The sequence below is a fragment of the Lithobates pipiens genome, unplaced genomic scaffold (genome assembly GCF_037356315.1).
Source record: "Lithobates pipiens isolate NorthernLeopardFrog02 unplaced genomic scaffold, aLitPip1_a1.2 Scaffold_18, whole genome shotgun sequence".
Classification (NCBI taxonomy): Eukaryota; Metazoa; Chordata; class Amphibia; order Anura; family Ranidae; genus Lithobates; species Lithobates pipiens.
The window spans coordinates 263218542-263244676 of NW_027507758.1; the positions used below are offsets into that span (position 1 = coordinate 263218542).

The 26135-nt window shown below is 40.7% G+C and overlaps 1 protein-coding gene across 6 annotated transcripts in view; it reads right to left on the bottom strand.

The window, feature by feature from the left end:
- The window catches only part of LAMA2 (laminin subunit alpha 2), a 1237914-nt gene that overhangs the window by 165805 nt on the left and 1045974 nt on the right, over window positions 1-26135 (bottom strand). For all 6 annotated transcript variants that reach the window (XM_077486899.1, XM_077486900.1, XM_077486895.1 and 3 more), the window contains one exon: window positions 10927-11029. In XM_077486899.1, the coding sequence (XP_077343025.1) occupies window positions 10927-11029 (103 nt within the window). The remainder of the gene's footprint in view (window positions 1-10926; window positions 11030-26135) is intronic.

Here is a 26135-nt window from a genome sequence, read left to right on the forward strand (position 1 = left end):
AAGCTTATAGGGGGAGTTGTCATTCTCCTCTGACTGTCCTATGAGGCTGAAGGACTCCTGGCCCTCTGTCTGGTCAGTGCTGATTGGCTCTGTGCTCTGTGCACCCTCCCAAGAAAAAAAAACTCTCTAGCAATACACACCAATCTGAGCATGTGCAGAGTGACTCCAAAGGCTCTGTCTTATCAGGAGATGGTTTGGGGACTGTGTAAGAAGGGGAGGATCAGAGAAGGCAGGATCTAACAACTTTTTTACACAATGTGAAGGATTTACCCCTTAGGTTACACAGTGAGTATAACAAGCATGCTTTACTGCATATACAGACTGATTTTACTGTTGTGGGTTTAGTAACACAGTAAAGGCTATGTTCGCCTTTTCAACAAGAATTTCCCTTCCCATAATAAAGTATTTTCTAATATATTTTCTATCTAAACCATCCCAATGTGACATCTCTCATTTACCTAGTCCATGGCAGCTTTGAATCTGCAGCTCTCTGTTCAAAATGGGAAAAAAAGCATTCTGAGCCTATCACTGCCTGTACCATTATGGGACCTTCCAGAAAACGTCATATCCCATCATGCACTGCCTTGTGCATCACAGAATAGAGTGTGTTTACTACTCTGGACCACACCTCTCTCATTTCTAAACTACTTTTTATTTCCAGCCTCTTATTCCTTTAAGGTGGCCCTACACTGTACAATCTGATTGTACAATCTCCTTTAGATCTACCATCAGTTGTCTGACTGATTTGATACAAATTGAATAGACAGTTCAGGCTGCCCTCTTTCATAGTTTTGGTAAATCTAAACTCTACAGAGATTGTACAACCAGATTGCATAGTGTGTGGCCAGTTTTATTCAAGTACATAGGAGGGAGTGGGTAGAGACACTCAGATGTCATTGTTCTTCTGTAAACTCACTGCTTTCATGTTTAGGCCCCATTCACACCTAGCATAGTGGGAGCGCTCGTTTTTGGAGCATTTTTTTCCACAACATGTATAGGGCAACCCATTGATTTCAATGGGTTGCCCTACACGTGGCAAAGTAGCTCATGGGATATTTTGTCACGTTGCAGTTTATTGCGCGTTTTGCCACATTTGTTGTGCGTTTTTCCCAAAAAAATTCCTGTTTGCTTCTGTGTATGGGGTTCCAATAATAATTATTGACACCGAAAGTACAACTAGTTCATTTTAGGTGTATTGCATAGTAGTCCATTATGTGTCACTTACCTGACACAGGGGCCAGCGAAGTCACCGCTGTCCGCTGTAGTCCGGAGTCTCCATCTTCTTGGTGGGTCTCACTGCTCCGGCGCTGTCATTTGCCGCATATGCCCACGGGAGCCGCCACTCGCGGCATATCGCCGTTAACTGTGGTGCATGTCTTTCACCAAATATCTCCTAAACCGTGTAGGTTTAGGAGATATTTCATAGACCTACAGGTAAGCCTTAATCTAGGCTTACCTGTAGGTCAAAGTGGTTTGTAAGGGTTTACAACCACTTTAATATGCTGTTTACTTCAAGAACATTAATATATGTCTTTGATACGTGAACAGATAATTTTACTAGCTAACAAACAGCACATCCACTGTAAAATGCTGAAGGTTGAAGGGTAGAAAGCAATTTTTGATACTAATTGAGAACTAAATTAAATTAGAAAAATAATGTAATAATAACTGGGTAGAGATGTGCTGGTTAAATTTGTTTGAAATTGAAAAAGCGGTATTGATGGCTGCTGCTTGTAAACATAATTCCTATTGCCATTATTATCATTCTTACAGGACATAATAGAACCAAAGTACTATAGCACTGGATAAACATGTTTTGGGTCTGAAAAAATACACATCGCTCTGAAGAGATAACAAATTAGATATTTAATATAAGTAATAAATGAAATGGTTCTAAACAGATACCAGAGGGTTTGCTCTGAGTAGGTTCACGTTAATTGAAGGTAGTTCTTATGACAAACAAGACAAGCACAAATATTGTGGTTTTTTTGTGTCTAATTTTGTTAAAAATCATCCTTTATAAGCATATCTTTTTAGTTTTGTTATATTCCAAACAATAAAGGTCATCATTATATAACTGAAAAAGAATGCCAAATTTAAACACAATTTAAATGTGTAAAGTTGTATGCTCAAACCCTTCAAAAATGTATGTACAGATATACATTTTATTTACAGATGTACTAAATAAAAACAAGGACATTTATCACAGAGGGCATATCCTATTTGCCTATAAATCATTTATGTGCTCTGTAAATCCTCCTTGTACCTAGTAGTCCAGTCTGGAATCATCTTATCCTTTGCTTATACCATAGTTTTGGTGTTATCAATTATGCATGCTATTCCTGGACTCCAATTACAAATGAAAGTTAATAGCATCCAAAAACCTTGGTTATCATTCATAAAAATAAAAATTGAGCTGTAGAATCTCCATCAGGAGTAAATTGTTTTGGCATGTGGGCAGGCATTGACCATAGTGATTGAAGACAGATCTACATCCCTAGACATGTATTTGATGAAGGATATACATCATGGGACATGTTGAGGGCATGGGGCATGGTATGCCTCACTGACCCGGTTTTTAGGGGGAATCCCACTTTTTTTCTATTTTTGGGTCCGCCGTTAGTATATATATCAGACCCTCATCTAGAACAAATAATCCCAGGCCACTTTGTTTACAAACAGACCAAAGTAATTGGGCAATGTTATTTAAAGGCAAAAAAATAAAAAATATACTTCAAATACTGTTGCTGCTGACTTTTAATAAAAGGACACTTACCTGTCAAAGGGACCAAGCACTATCTTCACCCAGCCTGGTTATTGACCAGTCTTTGGGTCCCTGCCACTGGCATATTTACTGAGGGAAGCTTGCCTTGACTTACCTCGGCTTCCCACTGCACATGAGAGAGCCACACTGCACTTTTTCAAAGAAGGGGGTACCTAGGTGGCCCAAGCTGAAGTGGGAGCAGGTACCTGCCAAAACCAGGTATCCGCTCCCCCCCAAAAAAAAAGGTGTCCAAAAGAGGTAAGGGAGTGGGAGGCAGAAAAGTGGAACTTCCTCTTTTGGGTAAAATTCCACTTTAAAAGGTATTTTTCACTTAATTACATTGTATGCATTGTACAGATGAGTCACTCATAAGCAGGTTAAGGACATCAACCAAGCATAGTTTTGAGGAGAAGCTTGCATTCTTTTTAAAGAGCAGTATGGCCTTCAAAAACAAAAAACAAACATTTATACTCACCTAGGTCAATGCTGCATCTGTCCCCCGTCAGGTCTGCAATGAAAACACTGCTGATTGCTCAGTTCTCCCCATTTTCTCTGAGCAGAGAGCTGTGACTGTCAGTCTCTGGCTCTATGATTCCCCCCCCCCCCCCCCCCAAGACTGGAACACTGGGCTTTGTAAAGGATGGGAAGGGCTGGCTTAGGCTGCATCATCAGGCGGCCTTCAGCCGACTGTCAGCTGAAATTGGATCACAGAAGTGCAGAACTAAGGGCACTTGTGTGATCCATAGGAGAAGTATAACCAAAGCTTTAAGTATTATTCAAATAATTGCTTCCTCCTACTGAAGGGAATTATTAATAAATTGTTTTTATATTGGTTAATGTCCCCCAGGGCAGTGCCAAGCTCCCCATGTCCTTTGTTTTGAAAATCATTTGCCTTGAAAACAGACAGAATTGATTTTAAAGATTTGGTTCCCCTTGACTTCAGTTGGGTTCAGATTAACGTGCCAACCTTTGAAAAGCAAACTTATTATTCAGCTTATCCCTAATGACTTTCTGAGTGTAGAAATTAAGAGCCTCCTAATGCCAACCCATATGTTTTGTGATTAAAGCAAGGGAGAGAGGCACATGATCCCTCGTACCCTGAAGTACCAGGTATGCCACTTTGCTTACATAGAAAAACAATGGAGGGAAGCAAATTAGGGTAAGTAAATAACATTAAACCAACGCTCGCAAAAATGTATACAAGTCACTAACCACCCCAAAAGCATAAGAAAAAAATTAAGTAAGTAGCTGTGGGGCTTTGCATAAAGACATGGGGGGGGGGGGGATTATTTACTAAAGGAAAATCCACTTTGCACTGAAAGTGCACTTGGAAGTAAAGTCACTGTAGATCCGAAGGGGACATGCAAGGAAAATAAAAAACAGCATTTTAGCTTGCACATGATTGGATGATAAAATCAGCAGAGCTTCCAATCATTTCAGATCTACCCCTTAGATTTAGATCGACTGCACTTCCAAGTGTCCTTTCAGTGCAAAGTGGATTTGCCTTTTGTAAATAACCCCCATGGTCTCTAGTGATGAATAACTTGTTTTGCCAATCAGGCAAGTCAGAGAATGGCAAGTTTTTGCTTTGACTGTTCATGAATGCTGTATATGAATGCAGGTGTGCCTTCTCTGCAGAGCACTATTAAAAATACGAATCATGGTTGCTTGTATTCCCAGATATCATGTACTTGCGTGCAAATAGCCAAATAAAAAAAATAAAAAAATGAATTGGAGATTTTCTCTAATTATCACTAGTGTTCTTACACAGTGACATTGTCATATTATTAGGTGCCAGGTAATGGAAGCTGCCACTGCTCTGGTATAGTTGTAGACACCAAAGACTCATTCAATTAACATATTAAATAATATAATCTTCCACAGTGAAACCCTTATTTCAATGCACCTGTCTAGTGACTCTTTGAAAATCAATTGTTTGGGTGTGGAGTCTAGCCGCACTAAAATGACATTTACATATAAATTAAAAAAGCAAAAACTACCAGACTCCATCAGTAACATCCATCTTTTGCAAGATTACTTTTTTTATGAGATGTATGTTTTCAGTTAACATGATTTTCGAATATTTGGGGATTGCTTGTTTTAAGTTTTTCATAGCTGCTTTAAATTAAATAAGACCTGATCAAGAAGGATCTTTCTATCTTGAAAACTCTTAATTTTTTGCCTGAGGTTGAAAAATAAGTTACGGTAACTCTTAAAGAGACTCTGTTGCTAAAGTCTAAGTAAAAAAGGTACCCTGTCTCTTCAGAAACTTCCTTTGCTGGGACTGTATCTTCTGTTCCCCCACTGAGAGGGGAACAGAGATTCTTATACATTGTACAAATGCACCACTTCATTTGTAGGTTTAGGGCATCCCTCAAGCAATTATGCATTTTTAATGTTGCCCTTTAAGCATTATTAAAAGAGATGCACACAGAGATGCACACATAATTTCTAAAAAAAAAAAATTGCATTGGTAAATGTCTCCCAGGGCAGGGCCCAGCTCTCCATGCCCCTTATTTATCAATTCCTTGCTTTTTAACCTTGCAAATAGCCAGAACTGATTTTAAAGATTTAACTTCAGTCTAATCTAAATGTAACACTGTGCGCTGTTACTGTAATGCAGATTTATATTTGCCCACAAGATGTCAGTGTTTAGCATCTTTGCTCATCATAGTCCCAATTAGGGATGAGCCGAACACCCCCCGGTTCGGTTCGCACCAGAACTTGCGAACGACCCCCGCGTTCGGTACGAACGTTAGAACCCCATTGAAGTCTATGGGACTCGAACGTTCGAATTGGAAAGTGCTAATTTTAACGGCTAATATGCAAGATAGTGTCCTAAAAAGGGTTTGGCGACCTGCCTCCTGCCTCAGGGGACATGGGTCACTGCAAAAAAAAGTTTTAAAAACTACCGTTTTGGCGGGAGCACTGATTTTAATGACGATTAAAGTGAAAAAAAAAAGTGAAATATTCCTTTAAATATGGTGCCTGCGGGGTGTCTGTAGTATGCCTGTGAAGTGCCACATGTTTCCCGTGTTTAGAACAGTCCCTGCACAAAATGACATTAAACGGAAATAACACCATTTAAAACTGCTTGCGGTTTTAATGTTATATCTGGTTCCTGCAATATGGTTGAAAATCATTGAGAAACATGGCATGGGTAGCCCTCCCTGCCCATTACCAGCCTATTTGGGTCTTGTACGCATATTAAGGGGAACCCCGTACCCATATTAAAAAAAGGAAATGCGTGTGGCCCCCAGGCCCTATATACTCAGAACAGCAGTATACAGGCGGTGCAAACAAGACAGGGACTGTGTAGGTTTGTTGTGTTAAGTTGAATCTGTTTGTCATTTTCAACCGGTACATTTTTAAAGTGTAGCTCCAGTCAAAAAAAATATCTTTAAGCTTTTTGGAAAACATAGGGAAGGGTTATCACCCCTGTATAATTTGTTTTGTCGTCCATCTTTTTTCATCTCACTTGCTGCTGTCTCCTTGCGTTTGCAAGTAGGAGATGTTTGTAAGTTGGATGTTTGAAAGTAGGGGCCTGCCCTATATTATAGCGGTATGTACTGGGTACAGAGCACGCAGACAGCACGCACTATCTCCTAACACTACTGACTGCAAGCTCTATTATTAACCACTTGTTAGCCCAATGTTTGCATAAAGTGAAAGATGAAGTTATGCTGAGTAAATAGATATCAAACATGTCACTCTTCAAAATTGCACATGCCCGTGGAATGGCGCCAAACGTCGCTACTTAAAAAATCCCCATAGGCGACGCTTTAAATATTTTTTTACTGGTTACATGTTTTGAGTTGCAGAGGAGGTCTAGGACTAGAATTATTGCTCTCGCTCTAACATTCTCGGCGATACCTCACATGTGTGGCACATGCGAGCACATGGGGACATGGGCGCTTTAATTTTTATTTTATTTTTTTATTGTTCATTTTACTTTATTTATTTTAGTTTGACATTTTTTTTCCCAAAAATATATTTTTGATCACTTTTATTCCTATTACAAGAAATGTAAACATCCCTTGTAATAGGAATATGGGGTGACAGGTCCTCTTTACAGTGAAATCTGGGGGGTCAATATGACCCCACATCTCACCTCTAGGCTGGGAAGCCTGAAATAAAAAATAAAAAAAAGATTCTGGCTTTGATCGTACTGGCGAGTTGGTAGAAGCACCGGAGGGCGGTGAGGGGTGGGGGGCGTCTATGGCTGGGTATTTCAGGGTATCACCGAGTATGGCTGGGTATCTCTGAGTATGGCTGGGTATGGCAATTTATGGCAGGGTATTACAGAGTATTGGCGGGGTACTACAGAGTAATAGCAGGGTACTGCACTGCAGAGTAATGGCAGGGTACTGCACTGCAGAGTAATGGCGGGGTACTGCACTGCAGAGTAATGGCAGGGTACTGCACTGCAGAGTAATGGCGGGGTACTGCAGAGTAATGGCGGGGTACTGCACTGCAGAGTAATGGCAGGGTACTGCACTGCAGAGTAATGGCGGGGTACTGCACTGCAGAGTAATGGCGGGGTACTGCACTGCAGAGTAATGGCGGGGTACTGCAGAGTAATGGCGGGGTACTGCACTGCAGAGTAATGGCAGGGTACTGCACTACAGAGTAATGGCGGGGTACTGCACTGCAGAGTAATGGCAGGGTACTGCACTGCAGAGTAATGGCGGGGTACTGCACTGCAGAGTAATGGCGGGGTACTGCACTGCAGAGTAATGGCGGGATACTACAGAGTAATGGCAGGGTACTGCACTGCAGAGTAATGGCAGGGTACTGCACTGCAGAGTAATGGCGGGGTACTGCACTGCAGAGTAATGGCGGGGTACTGCAGAGTAATGGCGGGGTACTGCAGAGTAATGGCAGGGTACTGCAGAGTATGCACTGGTATTGCAGAGTATTGGCAGGGAATTGAGGGGTTAAATTCGGTGAGCAGCGATGTGGGCACTGCAGATGCAGCCCACATCGCTGCTGACACCGATCTCTTTCCCCTCCGCTGTACCGATCGGTACAGAAAGGGGAGGGAGGAACAGGCGTCATAACATGACGCCGGTTTGTTTCCAAGTGATCACTCCGTCATTTGACGGAGCAATCACGTGGTAAACGGCCGCTATGAGCGGCCGTTTACCGTGATGCGCCGGGTCCTATGGACCCGGCGGTCACGGATGCTCTCGAGTGCGCACACCTCGGGGCACGCGAGAGCAGAATTCTGGGAGGCCGTTGATTAACGGCCTCTCTGAGTTAAACAACCGCCCTGAAGCCGTTAATCGGCAATGGGCAGTTGTTAAGTGGTTAAAGCTAGATCACTAGCTATATAGGTGAGGTGAATATAGTGGTGTATACTGCAGTCAGGGCACAGACAACAACCACTACACAGCAGCAAGATAGGAAATCAGCCAAAAACGATTGGTGTGTACTGTGTTGAAGGTACACAGAACACCCACTGCTTCAGATGCAAAGTAACACACTACAGGAGGCCGCCTTAAAGGCGGCCTTATATAGTGTGGGGCGTGCACTACACAGCCTGAGCTATGATTGGCCACAGGCAGGATGCCTGTGGCCAATCATGGCTCTCCTCGCTGCCGGCGCTGCGATTGGCCAAGCATGCGGGGTCACAGTTGTGTGTGTTGCTGTGGTCCGCGCGCGCGTCACTCGAATTTTGACGCGAACGGCCAAAACGTTCGGAATTCGCCGAACGGCCAATGTTCGAGTCGAACGTACGTTCGACTCGAACACGAAGCTCATCCCTAGTCCCAATAAAGGAATGCAGAGACATTTCCTCACAGTGGAGCTGAAAATAAACTACAAAGTTCAGAAGCACTCATCAGGGGGTGGGAGCATATAAAAGTAAAAGACTGGGAAGACAGAGGGGTATTTGAGAGAGATTTTTCTGATGGAAGGAGTGCGTGTGGGAGCTGTATTGAGCCACATGTGCCTGGACTAGGTCAGGTTAGGCTGAGAAGACGCAGACTACACTGTTCCAGCCGAGCATCAAGTGGAAGAAACAGACTGGTAGCGATCTGATCGCTGCAGGATTGCTGAAATTATCATAATCATTACAGGTGCATTATCAAAGAAGAAGGGGTCCTCCCAACCAGGCATTTCTTCACTTCACTCTTCATTGCATAAGGACTGGATGAGAGGCTTCCTAACCCACTTAACATTACTCTTGTTGCAAACTTGTCTTGATGTCTTTATTACCTTTTGTTTCAACTTGACCCTCCCTTCTAGATTGTAAGCTCTAACGAGCAGGGCCCTCTGATCCCTCCTGTATTGATTTGTATTGTAAGTGTACTGTCTGCCCTCATATTGTAAAGCGCTGCGCAAACTGTTGGCGCTATATAAATCCTGAATAATAATAATAATAATAATAATGTTCAAGTTCAAGGACATTCTACAGTACAGGCTTTTGCAAGCAGCACATTTGCCAGAGCCCCAAGTTAACCTTAAACCCAAAAAGGAGGGAATGTGCCGGTAAAGTTCAATGTATCTTATTAAAAGAAAATACCCCATGCACTCCCTGCCCCTTTTTCTTAAAGAGACTCTTGCTTTGATTTCATTTCTGTAAGTGAACCTTTCTTACTGATTCATAACATATTAAGGAGAACTCCGCAAACCACTATACTGCCCATAGGGATTATCCTATTTTTTTCACATCTTGAAGGGACAGCATCCTTCGTGTAATAGTTACAGTGGGCGCACATTTGGCGCTGAAGGCGCACGTGCCTGCGACCCCTAGAGGCAATGCGCATGGTCGACAGCCACTATGTCCGCCGGGCCACCCACGATTGCTCCACAGAGAGCCCAAACTGGGATCTGTCAATGTAAACAAACAGTTCCCTGTTCTGTCAGGGGAGTAGAGAGAGATTGTCTGTTCCCAGTGATCAGGAACAGCAATCTCTCTCCTCCTCCAGGCAGTACACTCCCCCCACAGTTAGAAACACCTCCCAGGGAACACATTTAACCCCTTGATCACAACTAGTGTTAACCCCTTCCCTGCTAGTGTCATTTATCCAGTAATCAGTGCATTTTTATAGCACTGATTGCTGTAAAAATGCCACTGGTCCCAAAAAAGTGTCAAAAGTGTCCGCAATGCCGCTATCCTGCTAAAAATCACTGACCACTGCCATTACTAGTAAAAAAAAAAAAAAAATAATACATTTTTTTTAAATCCATTCCCTATTTTGTAGACAATATAACTTTTGTGCAAACCAATCAGTATATGGTTTTTGTGATTTTTTTTTTTTTTACCAAAAATATGTAGAAGAATACATATTGGCCAAAACTGATGAATACATTTTTGGGGGGGATATTTATTACAGCAAAAAGTAAAAAATATATATTTTTTTCAAAATTGTCAGACGTTTTTTTGTTTATAGCAAAAAATAAAAACCGCAGAAGTGATCAAATACCACCAAAAGAAAGCTCTATTATTGGGAAAAAAGGACATACATTTTTTTGGGTACAACGTCGCACGACCGCGCAAATGACCATGACGCAGTTCTGTATCGCAAAAAATTATCTGGTCATTAAGGGGGTATATCTTTCTGGTCTTACAACTGCTGCTCTCTACCAATTATTATTATTTTTTTTGCATTGGAACATGTTCCCCAGGGCAGTGCCCAGCACCCTACCCCCCAGTGTCATTTGTTTGACATTCCCTTGCCTATTATCCAAGAAAATAGAGGTTACTGATTTTTATAGATGTCTTCAATTGACTTTAGTAGGGTTCAAATGCGGCACTGAACTTCAGTGCTGTTTGGCAACAAGGGCCGGCCCTACCATGGGTCCCAGTGGGTCCCAGTTAATTAATACCCAATCACCCTGTGACCACAAAAATACAATGCAGTGTGGTAGATGATGTAACTGACAACCTGAAAGCATCTATAGTTCTGCAAATAGTAGGGGTTAGCCAAACTGGATAGGAGTTTATGCATGGTACGTGTTTCCATATTGAACAGTAGCTTTTCTTGGACTGGAATAAGTAATACAAAGTAGGAACTGTCATTCATTACCATTTGTGAATAATCCCTTTTATCCTGCATAAACAATTGAGATAGCGTATCCAGAATATACTTGGTATAGATAAATATGAAACCGTTAAATATTTTTAAATGTATATACTTTCCTTGTACACCTCGTACCTTTTAAGTCATGTAATTGCCTTTTAGCATCGGTATGAACCCGAACACTTTTTTGAATAGAACTCTTTGCTTCATCTTTTAAGGATCCTTGTGGGCCAGTAACCTATGTAAAAAAACAAAAACAAAGCAAAAAACAAAAAAAACAAAGCTTATTACATTATTTAAAATTCTAAAAATGTGTTATTTTGGAAATGTTGACAAATAGATAAAATGTGCATTTTATTTAGCTAGCATAGCTATCATTGTTAAGATCAATTTGTATTATGCCTGGTACACACAATCCGATTTTTTTCATTTAACCCAGCAGGCTGAACGGAAAAAACCCTGAAAGATTGCTGTACTAACTAAGCCATGTTAGTGCAGCAATCTCTCCCACTATGCCTTTGTGTTCTGACAGGGAGACTCCACCCTTTGCCAGAACACACTAATCAGTGCTCGTAGCCATTGGCTGACTGGAAGTGGGATTCCCAGCATGTCCCCTCGACAAAAGCTGGTCTTTAGACGGAACAGATGTACACATGGTCTAAAAGTCCACTGGTTTCTGCTGAACCAGCCAATTTTTGGACCGTGTTTTCCCAGCTTAACATATAGGCTTATCAGTCCTTTTTTGGTAATGGAACCCACCAGGAAACACAGAAGAAGCAAGTAGTGTAAGCCCTTGTACACACGGTCGGAGATTCCGTCGGAATGTATCCGATCGGAGCGGTTTGTCGGATATTCTGTGTGTGTGTGGTATGCATCGGACGGTTTCCGTCGGAAAATATCCGTCGGACCAAATTTTCCAACTTGCTGGAAATATTTTCCGACAAACTGCTCCGATCGGACATACTCCGATTATATGTAGAGAATTCCGATCGGACAAAGTGCCACGCATGCTCAAATCAAATTACTACAACAAAGCTATTGGCTACTAGCGTGAAAGTAGTCCCATCGTAACGAAATTACGTCATCACGTTCTGAAAGATCGGATTTTCCGCCAACTTTGTCCGACCGCGTGTATGCAATAGTTTCGGACAAGATCCGTCGGACAAAATCCGACGGATTTGGTTGTCGGAATCTCCGACCGTGTGTACAAGGGCTAAGACTCCCCCTGTCAGCCGACATGTTTACATGTGGTCTTATGCTCCCTTTTACTAATTAAAGATGCTCATACAGACATACACAAGCAAATTATTACTGCAAAGTAGGATATCTTCTCTATTGATTATCAAAACTGATCATGCAGGTGAGATTTATTTGATATGTTTAACCACTTCAGCCCCGGTAGAATTGGCCCCTTAACCGATTGCTGACCAGCCACCGTCATTTTACTGTGGCAGGTCAGCACGATCCCGTGAGCCGTCGTAGCTATACGTCGGCTTGTGGGATTGGGATAGCACGTGTGCCCGCTGCATTGCGGTGTGCCGATGCTCGTAGCCGATGGTGGCGATAATCACAGGCCATGAGTGATCGCAGGCACAAGAGGCAGAATACTGTAGTGTGTAAACACACAAATCCCTGTTCTGCTCTGTGAGGGTTGACAGATCGTGTGTTCCTATTAGCTAGGAACCACGATCAGTCACTTCTTCTAGTCAATCTCCTCCCCCTTCAGTTAGAAACATGTAGCAGGGAACAGTGTTAACTCCTTCCCTGCCAGTGACATTTTTACAGTAATCAGTGCATTTTTATAGCACTGATCTCTGTATAAATGCCTATGGTCCCAAAAATGTGTCAAAAGTGTCCAATGTGCCCACCATAATGTCGCAGTCCCAATAAAAATCGCAGATCGCTGCCATCACTAGTAAAAAGAAAATAATACTAAAAATGCTATAAATCTATCCCCTATTTTGTAGATGCTATAACCAGAATAGCCATTCTGGTCTCCAATCAGCTCTATGGTCAGCTGGCGGAACCACCGGCTGCATTCTCATCTTCCCTGGTGGTAAAGGAGAGCCCGAGAAAACCATGGAAGACGGAAGGAGGGGGGGGCATTCCTTCCTACTGTTTGTAAAAGCAATCTAGAGACTAATTAACCACTAGGATTGCTTTTACATGAAATCTAACCACTGGCTGAAAAGAATGATACCAAAATGATACCTAAACCTGCGGGCATCCTTCTGGTATAACCACTCAAGGTCCAGCAACATACCAGTGCGTTGCTGGTCCTGGTTGGGCATATATTGTAATGTTCTTTTTTTCATGCAGCCTGTGGGCTGAACGAAAAAAAGATATTGATTGGTGGCTATGCCCATCATTAGAATACTGCCCTTCATCTACCCACTTCTAATGATGGGCATACAGCGCTGGAGTCGCTGATTTATGTATCGTGAGAGCAAACGCTGTTACTGTCAAGATAAATAAATCTGTGCTGCAGCTGAATGACGTAACTGAACAGCAAAAAATGGTAACAATAAACATTAACTTAATAAAACAATTTTTTTTATCACAATCTGTGCCTAAAAAATATATGCCAAAGCATAAGGGATATCAGCCCCTAATGCTAGGAGCAAATCGCCCCTCCACCCCTGCCCCCATGCTTTGGCATATATGCTCCTTTTTTAACTGTGGTGGTAAAATCACCTCCTACAGCACTGGAGTCACAGCTTTATGGCTTTACGCTGTTGTTGTCAGAATAAATAAACCCATGCTGCTGCCAAATAGCGTACCTGTTAAGCAAATGATGGTTAACAATAAAACAAAGTAACATTACAGTATAACAGTAAGACATACCATACCTGCAAAGCAAATACAATTAAAAACAGTAAAAATAAAACATTACAGTTCTAAAATACAGTAACAATAGAGAGAGAACAATAGATATAGAATAGACAGCGAACAATAAAGCAGACAATAGAGAGTGAAGGTAAGAGAGAGAAAAATAGAGAGAGAAAAAACTCAGTTTGTCTTTTTTTCTCAAAATGTGATGGCCATCTCATCTTTCGAGATCCTGTGTAAGTGTGCCCTAGGACTATGTAGTGCTGTACTCTACGCTAATATTCCACTAGTATGTGGTAGTGTTTGAAACAGTCACCAATGCAGAGACCAGGTTGGTCAAGACAGGAGGGACAATAAAATTGGGTGTCATGCCTAAATCAACATTTTCTGCAGACACGACATCTTCTTTGGGGTGTTCTTTGGGCAGGGGTACCAGGAACACCCGGAAAATGCCTCTCATGCAGCCGGCTCACTGAATTTGTATTGGGAAGTTGGGCCACAGCACTGTCTGGAAACAGAAGGGCTGTGATGATCTCTTCCTGGAATTTTAGGAATGATCCAGTTCATTCTGATGCTTTGTATAGCACATAAGCGTTCAGCAGAGCCAATTGGAATAAATATACAGACACTTTTTTATACCAGCGTCTGGCCTCACAGGCAATTAAGTACAGTGCCAACATCTGGTCGTTGAGGTCCACTCCTCCCATGTTAAGGTTGTATTGGTGGACACAGAGGGGTTTCTCCACAACAACAGTTGCATTGGAATTTCAACTGTCGTATCTGCATGAAAGGAGGACAGAACGAAAACATTACGATCATTCCTCCACTTCGCTGCGAGCAAGTTATTACAGTTTAAGCAGGCTCTCTCCCCCATCTAAATCGGGACTCTAGTGATTAGATCGCACAGTGCCACATGTGCCAATTCCACAATCAAAAAGGTGACAAAAAAGTGGCACGCTTGTGTAATAATTGTCCATGTACAAGTGGTACCCCTTTCCGAATAAAGGTGACACGATGTCCCACACAATCATACCAGCGTTCCCTATCTAGTCTGGGCAGTTTGCTGGCTCCACGTGACTATCTCTTCCCTCATAAACCATAAAACTATATGTATAGTCTGTTGCCCTGTCACAGAGCTTATAAATATTGACCCCATATCTGGCACGCTTGCTGGGAAGATACTGCCTGATAGACAAGCGGGCAGAACATGTAATCAGGGACTCATCAATGCAGACAACTTGATCGGGAGTAAACAAGGCTGCAAACTGTTGGTTGAAGTGCTTTATGAGGGGCCAATGTTTTTGTAGAGCCGATCAAATCCAGGGTTACCCCCGAGGACGACAGAGTTCATTTTCATTGAAGTGCAAATTCTATATCATGTCCTGGTGATGCAAGCAGAGAACATAGGCATATGATGAATTGGATATGTGGACCAATATGACCGCAACTCTCTTTTTTAGTTTCCACCCGAATTCCGGGTTAGCCAGTGAATGGGGGAAGTACGGGAGCTGCAGAAGTGGTGGGCTCCCAATTCGGATTGGCAAATGCAGTGGGAAGGGTGCTATGGGCTTGATGGGCCTGTGTTTGTCTTCTTGATGGCTGCGGGACACTGCACCAGCTTTAACTGCACTGATGGGACTTGCCACGTCAACAAGTGTTACTGCAGTGCAGGATGTACTTGGCCACCGGTGCTTGCCAGTTCACCAGAAAGGATGAGTGCCACTAGTACTGTCTCTCTGCTCCATACGAGAGCCCTGCGGTTCTTGCACCTCAACAACAGCAGAAGAATGGGGTCGGGTATGCCTGACCTTGGCAGGGACCACTACTCCGTCATCAGAGTTATCTGTCAGGGTGCCACTGCTGTCTATTGGTTCATATTCTGAGCCTGAATCTGACATATGGGTGACTTCCTCTTCACTCTCATCTGTCATGCTCAGAAATGTGTAGGCCTCTTCACTAGTGTACCTTCGATTGGACATTGTGGCCTCTAAAATTACTGGTACAACTAGTGAAACATACAGGAAAAAAGAGCACCTGAATGTCAGCGACTGCTTCAAATGCTGCCAAAAAAACTGTTAGCATTTGCAGGGATCAGGCCTGACTCTGCAAATGCTGCAGTTATGTGTTGTGTGTTTTGTAAGTGACAGTGATCGATTGATACTGCACTTGGGTGGGCTGGGCTGGGCGGAGGCGTTAAAAGCAGATGCTAGTAGATACCTGGGCTGATCCCGCTAACGCTGCGTTTTTTGGGATCCCTCAACTATTGTCTGCCTTAAAAAAAACATATCACCAAACTGGTTGATCACAATCTTACATTTAAGCATTTCACATATTTTCATTTAGACTCTCTCTTAAGGTATCAGACTTTTTATACAGTAAAAGAGATTCCATCTCCAGGGGAGGCCTACATACCTGAAACTTTTGGAGGGATATATAAAAGCCTATCAGTCATGATAGTCCCTGCAAGCTACTAAGCTTTCCTTTTGTGTGGGCTTAATGTCCATTCACTTACGTAGAGTACTTTGAGTTCATACCTAGAAAGCTGATGATGATTTTAGAGAGCATTTATTTTTCTCTCTTCAAGCGTAGAAGACTGTTTTGCTCTGTCACTGACAATGTCATACGGTTCCTCTCATGCTCAGAGTGTACACTCTTACCACTCCAGGAGATACGTTGATAAGGGTGATCAAGCTCATTCTTTCTCTGCTTTTATGACAGTTGCTACATGTACAGTTACTTAATCTCCTTAAGCTGGCCATAGATAGATCAAAATTCAGCCAGTTTAGCAGGAACTGGCCAAATTTCAATCCAGCTATGGGCAAGCTGGTTGTGCTAAAGTTGATCATTTTCTTTTTTTTGTACAATTACTGATGCTGGCTACAGCTGCCAACAGTGATCATTGTATTTTATGGCTGGGAAACCATCTGCTGTCAGAATACAATAGTGTAACAGAAGGGATTCTCCCATCAACGCTGAATGTGTTAATGGGGCACTCAAGTGTTTTTCTTTCCTTCAACCCATGGTTTTGCCTGACTTTATGTTGTCACCAGCAGCAGAAATGAGTGGGATATCTCCAAATTGAGTATAGAGAACATTTTTAAAACTTGTCTTGAGTTGAATGGAGGAGAGTTAGAACTTTTAATCAATTTTTTTTTTATGTTGTCTGTTTCCATTTTGGAGTGATTTCCCCACATTTTTGGTATGGCCACTAGATTAAGGATAATGGGAAACTTCCCAATGAAACTTAGATATCAGTACAGTTCTAACCCCTCCTCATTCTATCCAAAATGAAAAATGGCTATAGTTGAACTATATGAAACAAAGCGACTCAAAATATACAGGATAATAAGATATACTATAAAGTACAGTTACAGTACATCTAAAATTCCTATGTGCATTTTTTTCCTGGGTCAGTGGCTCAAACAGGCAGATTCCTAACCTAATAGCTATGAAACATATCTCTTACATAACAAAATATAATTTTAAACCATAATCCAAATCTGTTTCATATCAGTGACAATTATTTGCTCTTTAATTTTAAAAAGGTGTATCTATTCCTTTTTTGTATTTCCATTCAGCAGAAGGGTTCATTTTTTGCTGTTTAAGTCTCTATTATTATGCAGTGCTCTCTTTACATATATAGTGATTTTTATTCTGAAATAATTTTTTTGGACAACTAATTTAACTATATACCCTGCCCAGGCATTTAATTAAATGTTCTATTTTTGTGTTTTCACTGATACTGGAAATGGAAATTAGGCATGAGCTTCAAGGGCAGCAGAGGCTTTCCTAGTTGAAAGCTGTCTCTCTCACTGGTGTTTTACCAACTCCCACAATAGTGCTTTGTTATTTAATGACTCCTGTTACAAATGATTGGCAGGTTTGTGAATATTCTTTAAATAAACTATAAGGCATAATGTTGAATTTGATTTCTATCTCTCATTATTCTGTTCTTTTTTAGCCTTAAGTATATATTTTGTATTTGAACAATACTAAAGCATGATTGGCTTGTGTACTTTTTAGAAACTGTAATTGGCCTTTGGATCTTTTTAGAAACGGCAATTAAACTCATAAACCAAATGAGCGAGCGCCACTCCAAGCTGTCATCCTTTAATACTTTGGTGACTCACATTGCTTCTGGGTGTCAGAGCTATGACTAGCCCTGTGGATAGGGCAAAATGTATCTGGGTTGTGGCTGTGGTTTTGAAGATTATCTTTCCCAATGGCAAAACAAAAATGAACAAAACACCAGTCAATGGCAATATACTGTAAACCAAAACCACCCAGTGCTATCAAAAGGGGTTGCTCAACCTGATTTTGAGAGGACATGAAACCAACATTTTTGATTTCTCTTAACACAGTTGAGAAATGTACGTCATTTGTTTAAAAATTTTCACTAACAGTTAAATTTTCAGGAAAAGCTTTCAATGCCTATCCTCTACTTCTAAGGTCCAAACAGTATTGATACAAATAGGTTTGGCAAAATGTTAGGAGGAATCTGCAAGGCAACAATCTCTGGGTAAAAAAAAAATTAGAAACTTGGTAAGATAAGGAGTGAAGCTGGGGGATGTAGAATGAGATTAATCTGGAAAGGAACAAAGGTGAGAATGGTAATAAAACTGATAGTGATTTAGAAAACAAAGGTCCACATTCAGTCCATTATATCTTGTATCAAACATAAATATCACTCATTGTTCAAAAGTTTTAATTTCCTGAGCATTTTTTAAAAATCTCTTGGGAACCAAAACATTTGTGTCTTCCATAGAATGTCTGATTGTAAGAAATGATGTCCCACAAGTGTTCAGCAGTGTTTTCCTTGTGTTCTTTTATAGTGTGCCAATGTAGATTGATTTTTTTTTTTTGTGGATTGATATGACTGCACAGTTTGCAATGTTCATTCTTGCAAGGGTTGTTCCTTTGTTTGTGTCCCTGTAATCAGAATAAAGTGGCAACCACCTGCCTGGAGGATTTGCTACAGGAGCTGTATGTTTCCTTGTATATTATTATTATTGTTATTCAGGATTTATATAGCGCCAACAGTTTGAGCAGTGCTTTACAACATGAGGGCAGACAGTACAGTTACAATACAAGTCAATACAGGAGGAATCAGAGGGCCCTGCTCATTAGAGTTTACAATCTAGAACAGAGGGTCAAGTGAAACAAAAGGTAATAAATGTGGGGATAAACTGATGTAGAAAAAGAAAATGCACTTGTTAGGTGTGGGTAGGATAGGCTTCTCTGAAGAGGAGGGCTTTCAGGGATCGTCTAAAAGCTAATAGAGTAGGAGATAATTAGACAGGTTGGGGTAAGGAGTTCCATAGGTTTGGAGAGGCTCTGGAAAAGTCCTGGAGGCGAGCAAAGGAGGAGGTGACGAGGGAGCTAGAGAGCAGGAGGTCTTGAGATTAATGGAGATTAGGTTGGCCTTTTGAGACTAGGCTAGTGATGTAGCTAGGGGCTAAATTGTGGATGGCTTTGTAAGTTGTTGTTAATAATTTGAATTTAATTAGTTGGGTGAGCCGAAGCCAGTGGAGGGATTGACACAGAGGAGTAGCAGACACAGAGATTGGTAAGGTGGATGAGTCTGGCAAAAGCATTCATGAGCAAGGGTTTATGGTTATATGTCTTATGCCGTGATCTAAGGGAAAGTGAAGGTTGAATGCATAGAGCTATATGTTGATTTGACCACATGAAATCAGGGTTCTATCAACTTAGATGGAACCCTGAGGCACATGCCCAAAAAGGGAACCAAAGGTGGAAGAGTTTGCTATTTCTCACACCTACATGGTGGTGTGGATATTCAAGATTTTACATGAGACAGTTTAAAGGACTATTAAAGATTGTGAACTATTATACAGTGGCATGTTTAGGTGCACTAATATGATTATATTCATATATGTGGATTTAAGTAGTTATATTTTTTCACTAATAAAAAAGGGATTGATATTATGTTGGTATATGTTGATAAGATTGGGTGAATACACAAGAGCACTGCTGGTTTATTTTTCAGGATTGTATTTAGCATCAGGACTGTTTGGGGGAGTTTGATTATTACTTAGTATTTATATAGAAAATAAATGGAGGCTAGGGTATTGGGTGTACAGTGCCTTGAAAAAGTATTCATTGAAATTTTCCACATTTTGTCATGTTACAACCAAAAATGTATAAATGGATTTTATTGGGATTTTATGTGATAGACCAACACAAAGTGGCACATAATTGTAAAGTGGAAGGATGATGAACGATAAATGGTTTTCAAAATGTTTTACAAATAAATATCTGAAAAGTGTGGTGTGCATTTGTATCCCCCCCGAGTCAATACTTTGTAGAACCACCTTTCCCTGCAATCATAGTTGCAAGTCTTTTTAAGTAGGTCTCTACCAGCTTTGCATCTAGAGAGTAAAATTTTTGCCCATTCTTCTTTGCAAAATAGCTCAAGCTCTGTCAAATTGGATGGAGAATGTCTGTGAACAGCAATTTTCAAGTCTTGCCACAGATTCTCAATTGGATTTAGTTCGGGACTTTGACGGTGATTCTAACACATGAATGTGCTTTGATCTAAACCATTTATTTGTAGTTATGTTTGGGTTGTTGTCCTGATGGAAGGCGAACCTCAGCCCCAGTCTCAAGTCTTTTGCAGACTCTAATAGGTTTTCTTCTAAAAGTGCCCTGGATTTGTCTCCATCCATCTTTCCATCAACTCTGACCAGCTTTCCTGTCCCTGCTGAAGAAAAGCATTCCCACAACATGATGCTGCCACCACCATGTTTCACGGTGTGGGTGGTGTGTTCAGGTTCAGGGTGAAGTACAGTGTTAGTTTTCTGCTACACATAGCAATTTGCTTTTAGGCCAAAAAGTTCAATGTTGGTCTCATCTGATGAGAGCACCTTCTTCCACTTGTTTGCTCTTTCCCCCACATGGCTTCTCGCAAACTGCAAACAAGACTTCTTATGGCTTTCTTTCAACAATGGCTTTCTTCTTGCCACTCTTCCATAAAGGCCAGATTTGTGAAGTGTATGAATAGTTGCCCTGTGGACAGGTTCTCCCACCTGAGCTGTGTAACTCTGCATCTCCTCCAGAGTTACGATGGGCCTCTTGGCTACTTCTCTGATTAATGCTTTCCTTGCCCGGCCAGTCAGTTTAGGACAAGACATGGACATCCATGTCTTGGTAGGTTTGCAGTTGTGCCATACTCTTTCCATTTTTGGATTATGGATTGAACAGTAGTCCATGAGATGTTCAAAGCTTTTTTATAACCTAACCCTGCTTTAAACTTCTCCACAGCGTTATCCCTGACCTGTCTAGTGTGTTCCTTTGCCTTCATAATGCTGTTTGTTCACAAAGCTTCTCTAGCAAACCTCACTTCACAGAACAGCTGTATTTATACTGAGATTAAATTACCCACAGGTGGACTCTATATACTAATTAGGTGACTTCTGAAGGCAATTGGTTCCACTAGATTTTAGTTAGGGGTATAGGGGTAAAGGGGGCTAAGTACAAATGAATGCCACACTTTTCACATATTTATTTGTAAAAAAAAAAAAAAAAAATATCACCCACTTCCCAATTTTGTGCCACTTTGTGTTGGTCTATCACTTAAAATCCCAATAAAATACATTTACGTTTTTAGTTCTAACATGACAGAATGTGAAAAATGTCAAGGGGTAGGAATACTTTTTCAAGGCACTGTATATCTGATACTTGTCAATCTGTGAATTTAAGCTATAAGAGTATAACTAAAGGCAATTTTTCTTTTTGGTGAGAGGTTAGAACCACTGTCAGTTTTTATTTTTTTCTGGGTAACCATAAGAGAAATTAATACTCTAATAATTGTTTCAAACACCAATGTTACTGGGATTGAAAGTAAGAGAAACGTTACATTTCGCCACTAGAATAAGATTTTTTTTTTTCAGTTACTCACATCTTCACATCCTGTAGACTCAACAGGAAGTAGGAGGATATTGTTAAAGTCAACACTGTTGTTACAGGAACAAGTGTACCTATTGGAAGACTAACCAAATGTAATATTTCTCTTACTTTCAATCCCAGTAACATTGGTGTTTGGAAGAATTATTAGTGTATTAATGTCTCTTATGGTGACCCAGAAGATCTACATGGAACCGTCAGGATGGATTCCCAGGCTGATATAATCTTAGAAATAGGTATTTTGTCTTTTTCCATATTTCTCAATAGCAATGCATTTAATTAAATACATGTTTATACTATTATACTTCTTTTGGCTGTGATGAGGCAATGGACTCATCATAGAGGTCCGACAAACCCTCCACTGAGTCAGATATTTTTATTTAGCAGGGAGCATGGACTTAGACCCAATATAGGTCTGATTTAGTAAGGGACGTGCTGGATCCCTGTAAAGAAATGGCTGCTGCTGGCAGGGAGCTGGCTTTTCTATTTAGGCTGTGGCTACTTTAGTGAGAAACCTAACTGTAAGACATTAAGCATCTTATTTTAATGCACCTGAAATATATTTAGCTAATGTAAACTGATGGTTTAATTAGGCTTTAAGCCAGTGCATAATTTCCAGGGAAGTTTAAAGGGGCAAGCTAAGAATGTAAAGTAGCAGAACTGCAGTTTCCAGGATATCCATTATGTCTAGGCTGTGGAAATTCCATTATTCACATATTCTTACCAAGCAATGAATGACCTTTAAAGCAAGTTTTTTTTTTTTTTTACTTTTTAGCTGTAAGCATTCTGGAGCAATTTATTCTCAAAAATTTAGAGTAGAAGCACTGATTCAAGTTATCTTAACAGCTCAGCTTCCCCAGCTCCTTCCTTCAAGAGCATCTACTTTACATTAGAGATTATAAGAGTGGAAAGATGCTAAGTCACTGCTGGGAAGGGTTAAACTGAAATAGTAAGATACATTCGCTTTTGCGTCTGGTACAGATTTTAAGGATTGTGTCAGTGAGGCGTTTCTTTAAAGATCATCCACTTGTTAAGAATAGTAACAAAATACTTGAACATCCATAGTCTGGCCACAGGTCCATAACATGATTTACGTATCAGAAAAGCAGTAAATGTGACATTCACCAAACATTCATAGGTGGTTAAACCATCAGAGTCATTTAAAACACACATACCAGGATTATTAACCTACAGTACTTTTTGGTGAATGTCACATCCATGGTATTATAAATATGGCCCCTAGTGTTTTATCTTGATATTTTTAATTTTTCTATTTGTGAACAGTTTTGAAAGCGAAAAGAAAAAGAAAGCTTTCTTGATATCTATTTTCCTATTCATGCACTAGAATAACATGAGGATAGCACTAACAATATGGAACATTAATCAGAACAGCAACCATTGTTGAAATAACTCTAACAGTGCAGAATATTCTTCTCTAATATAATACTCTGAACAAAATGGTGAAGAAGGCAATTAAATTAACTATACAACCAGGAAATGTAAAAATAAAGGGGAACACAAGCTTCCCTTTTGTTAAAATTATTGGCTGCAGTAAAAGGAGCTGTCATGCATTATTCAGACTAATATTAGATAGTGATTTTACAAACGACTTTTGGTTTTGAGCAATATTAGATACAGTATATTAAATAGCCCTGAAAGGTCACATTTGCATGCAGTAATATTAGTATAGCACAACATGAAACTAAATTTAGACATTTTCCAAGAAACTGGACTTACAGCTGAAAGCAACACTGTTTTAAAAAATAATATTTAATTAAAGAACTGACAGTGGTGAATTATTAACGTAAAATACATAAATAATGAATGTCTTGCTGCACACATCTAATTACTTTTAGTGGCTTAGCGGAAAGACTCAGGGTCCAAGAAATTGGGCCTAAGCTCAAATTAGAGTAAGAACTGATATCTCCTTTGGCTACATGTTACTGCATGGGTCTAACTATATGTTTTGGTATCCCTTAGAAATTTAAAAGAGGCTCTTGTCTATATCCATTTGCTGTCATGACGACAACTTCTAACACTATATTCTTTGATATCTGAGTGAAGGGGCATCTGTCAATGAACAGTTCTGTCAAATACATTTTTATTTATTTTATTTTTTGAGTTTTTTGCACCCCCCTGACATAACTTTCACTTTTGCCCCTTGCTGCCTAGAGAAATATGCAGGCCACCCTACCATTTCCTTCTGAAAATACTAGTTGTCTAGTGTCCTGCTAATCCAATGGTACCAGTACACCACAGCACAAACCACATCACAGACTTCTGCCTTTACCTGTTATACTGGTCAGTAACAGAATGGATGAGGATGACTCTGGGTGGGGATGAGAGCTACATGAAGAGGCTCTCCACAATGTAACTCTCATCCCCATCCAGAGTCATCCTCATGCATTTTCACAATGAAACTCCATCATGCCAGCTTGTCAGCCTCAGGTGTCCCATCCAAGGAGATTAAATAAAGTGAGTCCAAATCTACAGCACAGTGGGCACAGCAGCACACAACAACTCTCTGTGACTTACCCTCCATGGTGCTCTCTCATATTCTAAATATGCATGCACCTGAGAGGGCTGAGTCCACTGTCATCAGTGATGAACTGACCACACCCCCAGCCTGAGTCCTGGCCAATCAAATTGCAAACTAACCTAACAGCAGCAGCCTTAACAGGGAAGGAAGCGAGTGCTGGCTGAGATCACTGGGAGGGGGGCTGTTGATGTGAAAGGCCACAGAGGCTCAAGCTTGTATGCTTATTTCTCCTTTTCTATTGCGGGTGCTGCGCGGGCCAGCGACTGCCTGCAGAAAAAGTTAAATTTCATGTGTTGCAGTAGGGGGAGTGGGCCCAACCACCCAGGACCTTTGGGGTGTTCGGGCCCCTTACAAGAGTATTGCCTGTACTCCCCTGATAGTGGCACTGCATGCCCATCAAGTTATGAAAAGAATGGCGAGTAAATTGTGACTTCAGAAGAAGAGCATGTTTCTGCTCCTCCAGCCCTGTTCCTTTTCCCTTATAATATAAAAGCCCTCTTTTTACATTTACAGACATACAAGTTTTTGTCTATGTCTCACACATGCCATGCAGCACTATCCATAGGCCACTTACCACATTCCTATAGTCAATTTATCCCTTTGCCTTTCACCTAATTTACACAGAGGTTTTTAGTGCCCATTGTCTGTTTTGCCCATATGCGCTTTTGATGTTATGGAAAATGGTATCATTTTGTTTTAACTTGTGTTTATATAACCTAAAAAGCATTTAATTTAGCAGTGCCAAATCCATTAAAGAGAGAGCATTCAAAACCTATGACCACACCAGCTATTGAATATCTAATACGTTATATTCATGATGTCAAAGGCACAGGGCTAAGTGAGAAGATAAAGTGCCCTGAATTTGCAGGGGTAAACAGTAAATGGCTTATGGTCTGCCCAGAAACAAAGGGCGGGGCACAGATGAAAACTGTGAGTGTTTGATTTGGGATTTGGGGTGTATTTACCTAATGGCTGCATATACACTATGTTTGTGTTCAAGGCAAGCAGTACAGCCCTGGTTCAACACTGAACAAGTGACTGGGCATCACCAGTTCTCTGTTGTATTGGTAAAAATTGTTTACTCCAGTTCATTAGGAGGAATGGTCTCTTCTGATTACTATGAAGTGTCTACGTTTAGTATAAATTAGTGCCTCTTCACAGTGTGACAATGGTCTTCTGCAGGGTTGGTGGCTGGTGCTTTTTTGTGGCTCTGAAATACCTCTACAAATTATTGTTTGTTGCTGTTGTTCATTTGACTCTTACAATTATATCTGTCTTTCTGCCTATGTACATAATCATTATGCGGTCTAACAAACCTGGGCCACTTGTGTATCTGCAATCACGTGGTCTGCAAAAAGTGTGGTACCACTACATTCTATCAGGGATAGGAAGAAAATTCAACTATAAGTAGTGTGTAGCAAATAGGAATTTTCCTATTGTTCTGTCCCATTGTTCCTAAGTAAGAGCTACAGTACCTAAATATGTTCAGTCAATATGGCAAAGTTTTTTCAGTAATTGGAATTAAATAGTATGTCTACAGCAACTCTCAGTATATGCAAGAATGCTCTGAATATGGAAAAATAAAAGAACAACGGAAGGCTCACCAACCTAATGTATTACTGTAAAAAAAAAATTTTTTATTGAACAAGAGTTCTTGGAAGAAAGTTTGTCATTAGTCATGTCTGTGTAAGTGTGCTCCTTTTGTAGTCAGCAGTGGGGCTACTTTGTGGGGGTGTCTCACTCCTTGACCTGATTTAGAAGGAAAACTCCTCCTGGGAGAGTCAACTTTGCACTGACAAGCTGACTGCTTTCAAGGACCCTTTAGTAAGTATATGTTTTTTCGGTAAATTAAAATGGTTACAGTAATTCATACTAGGTCTTGCTCCTTTCTGTTTTTTTTTTTTTTTAAGGATTGTGCTTGGCTCTGCTAGAACTCACAGCAGTGATTTGTGGATACTGATTCATTCTCCCATCTTATACTCCTTTAAACAACTTTCCAAAGGGCATCTGTTGCTACTCCTGCTTTGGCTTGGTCCTCAGTACAAGATTCTTT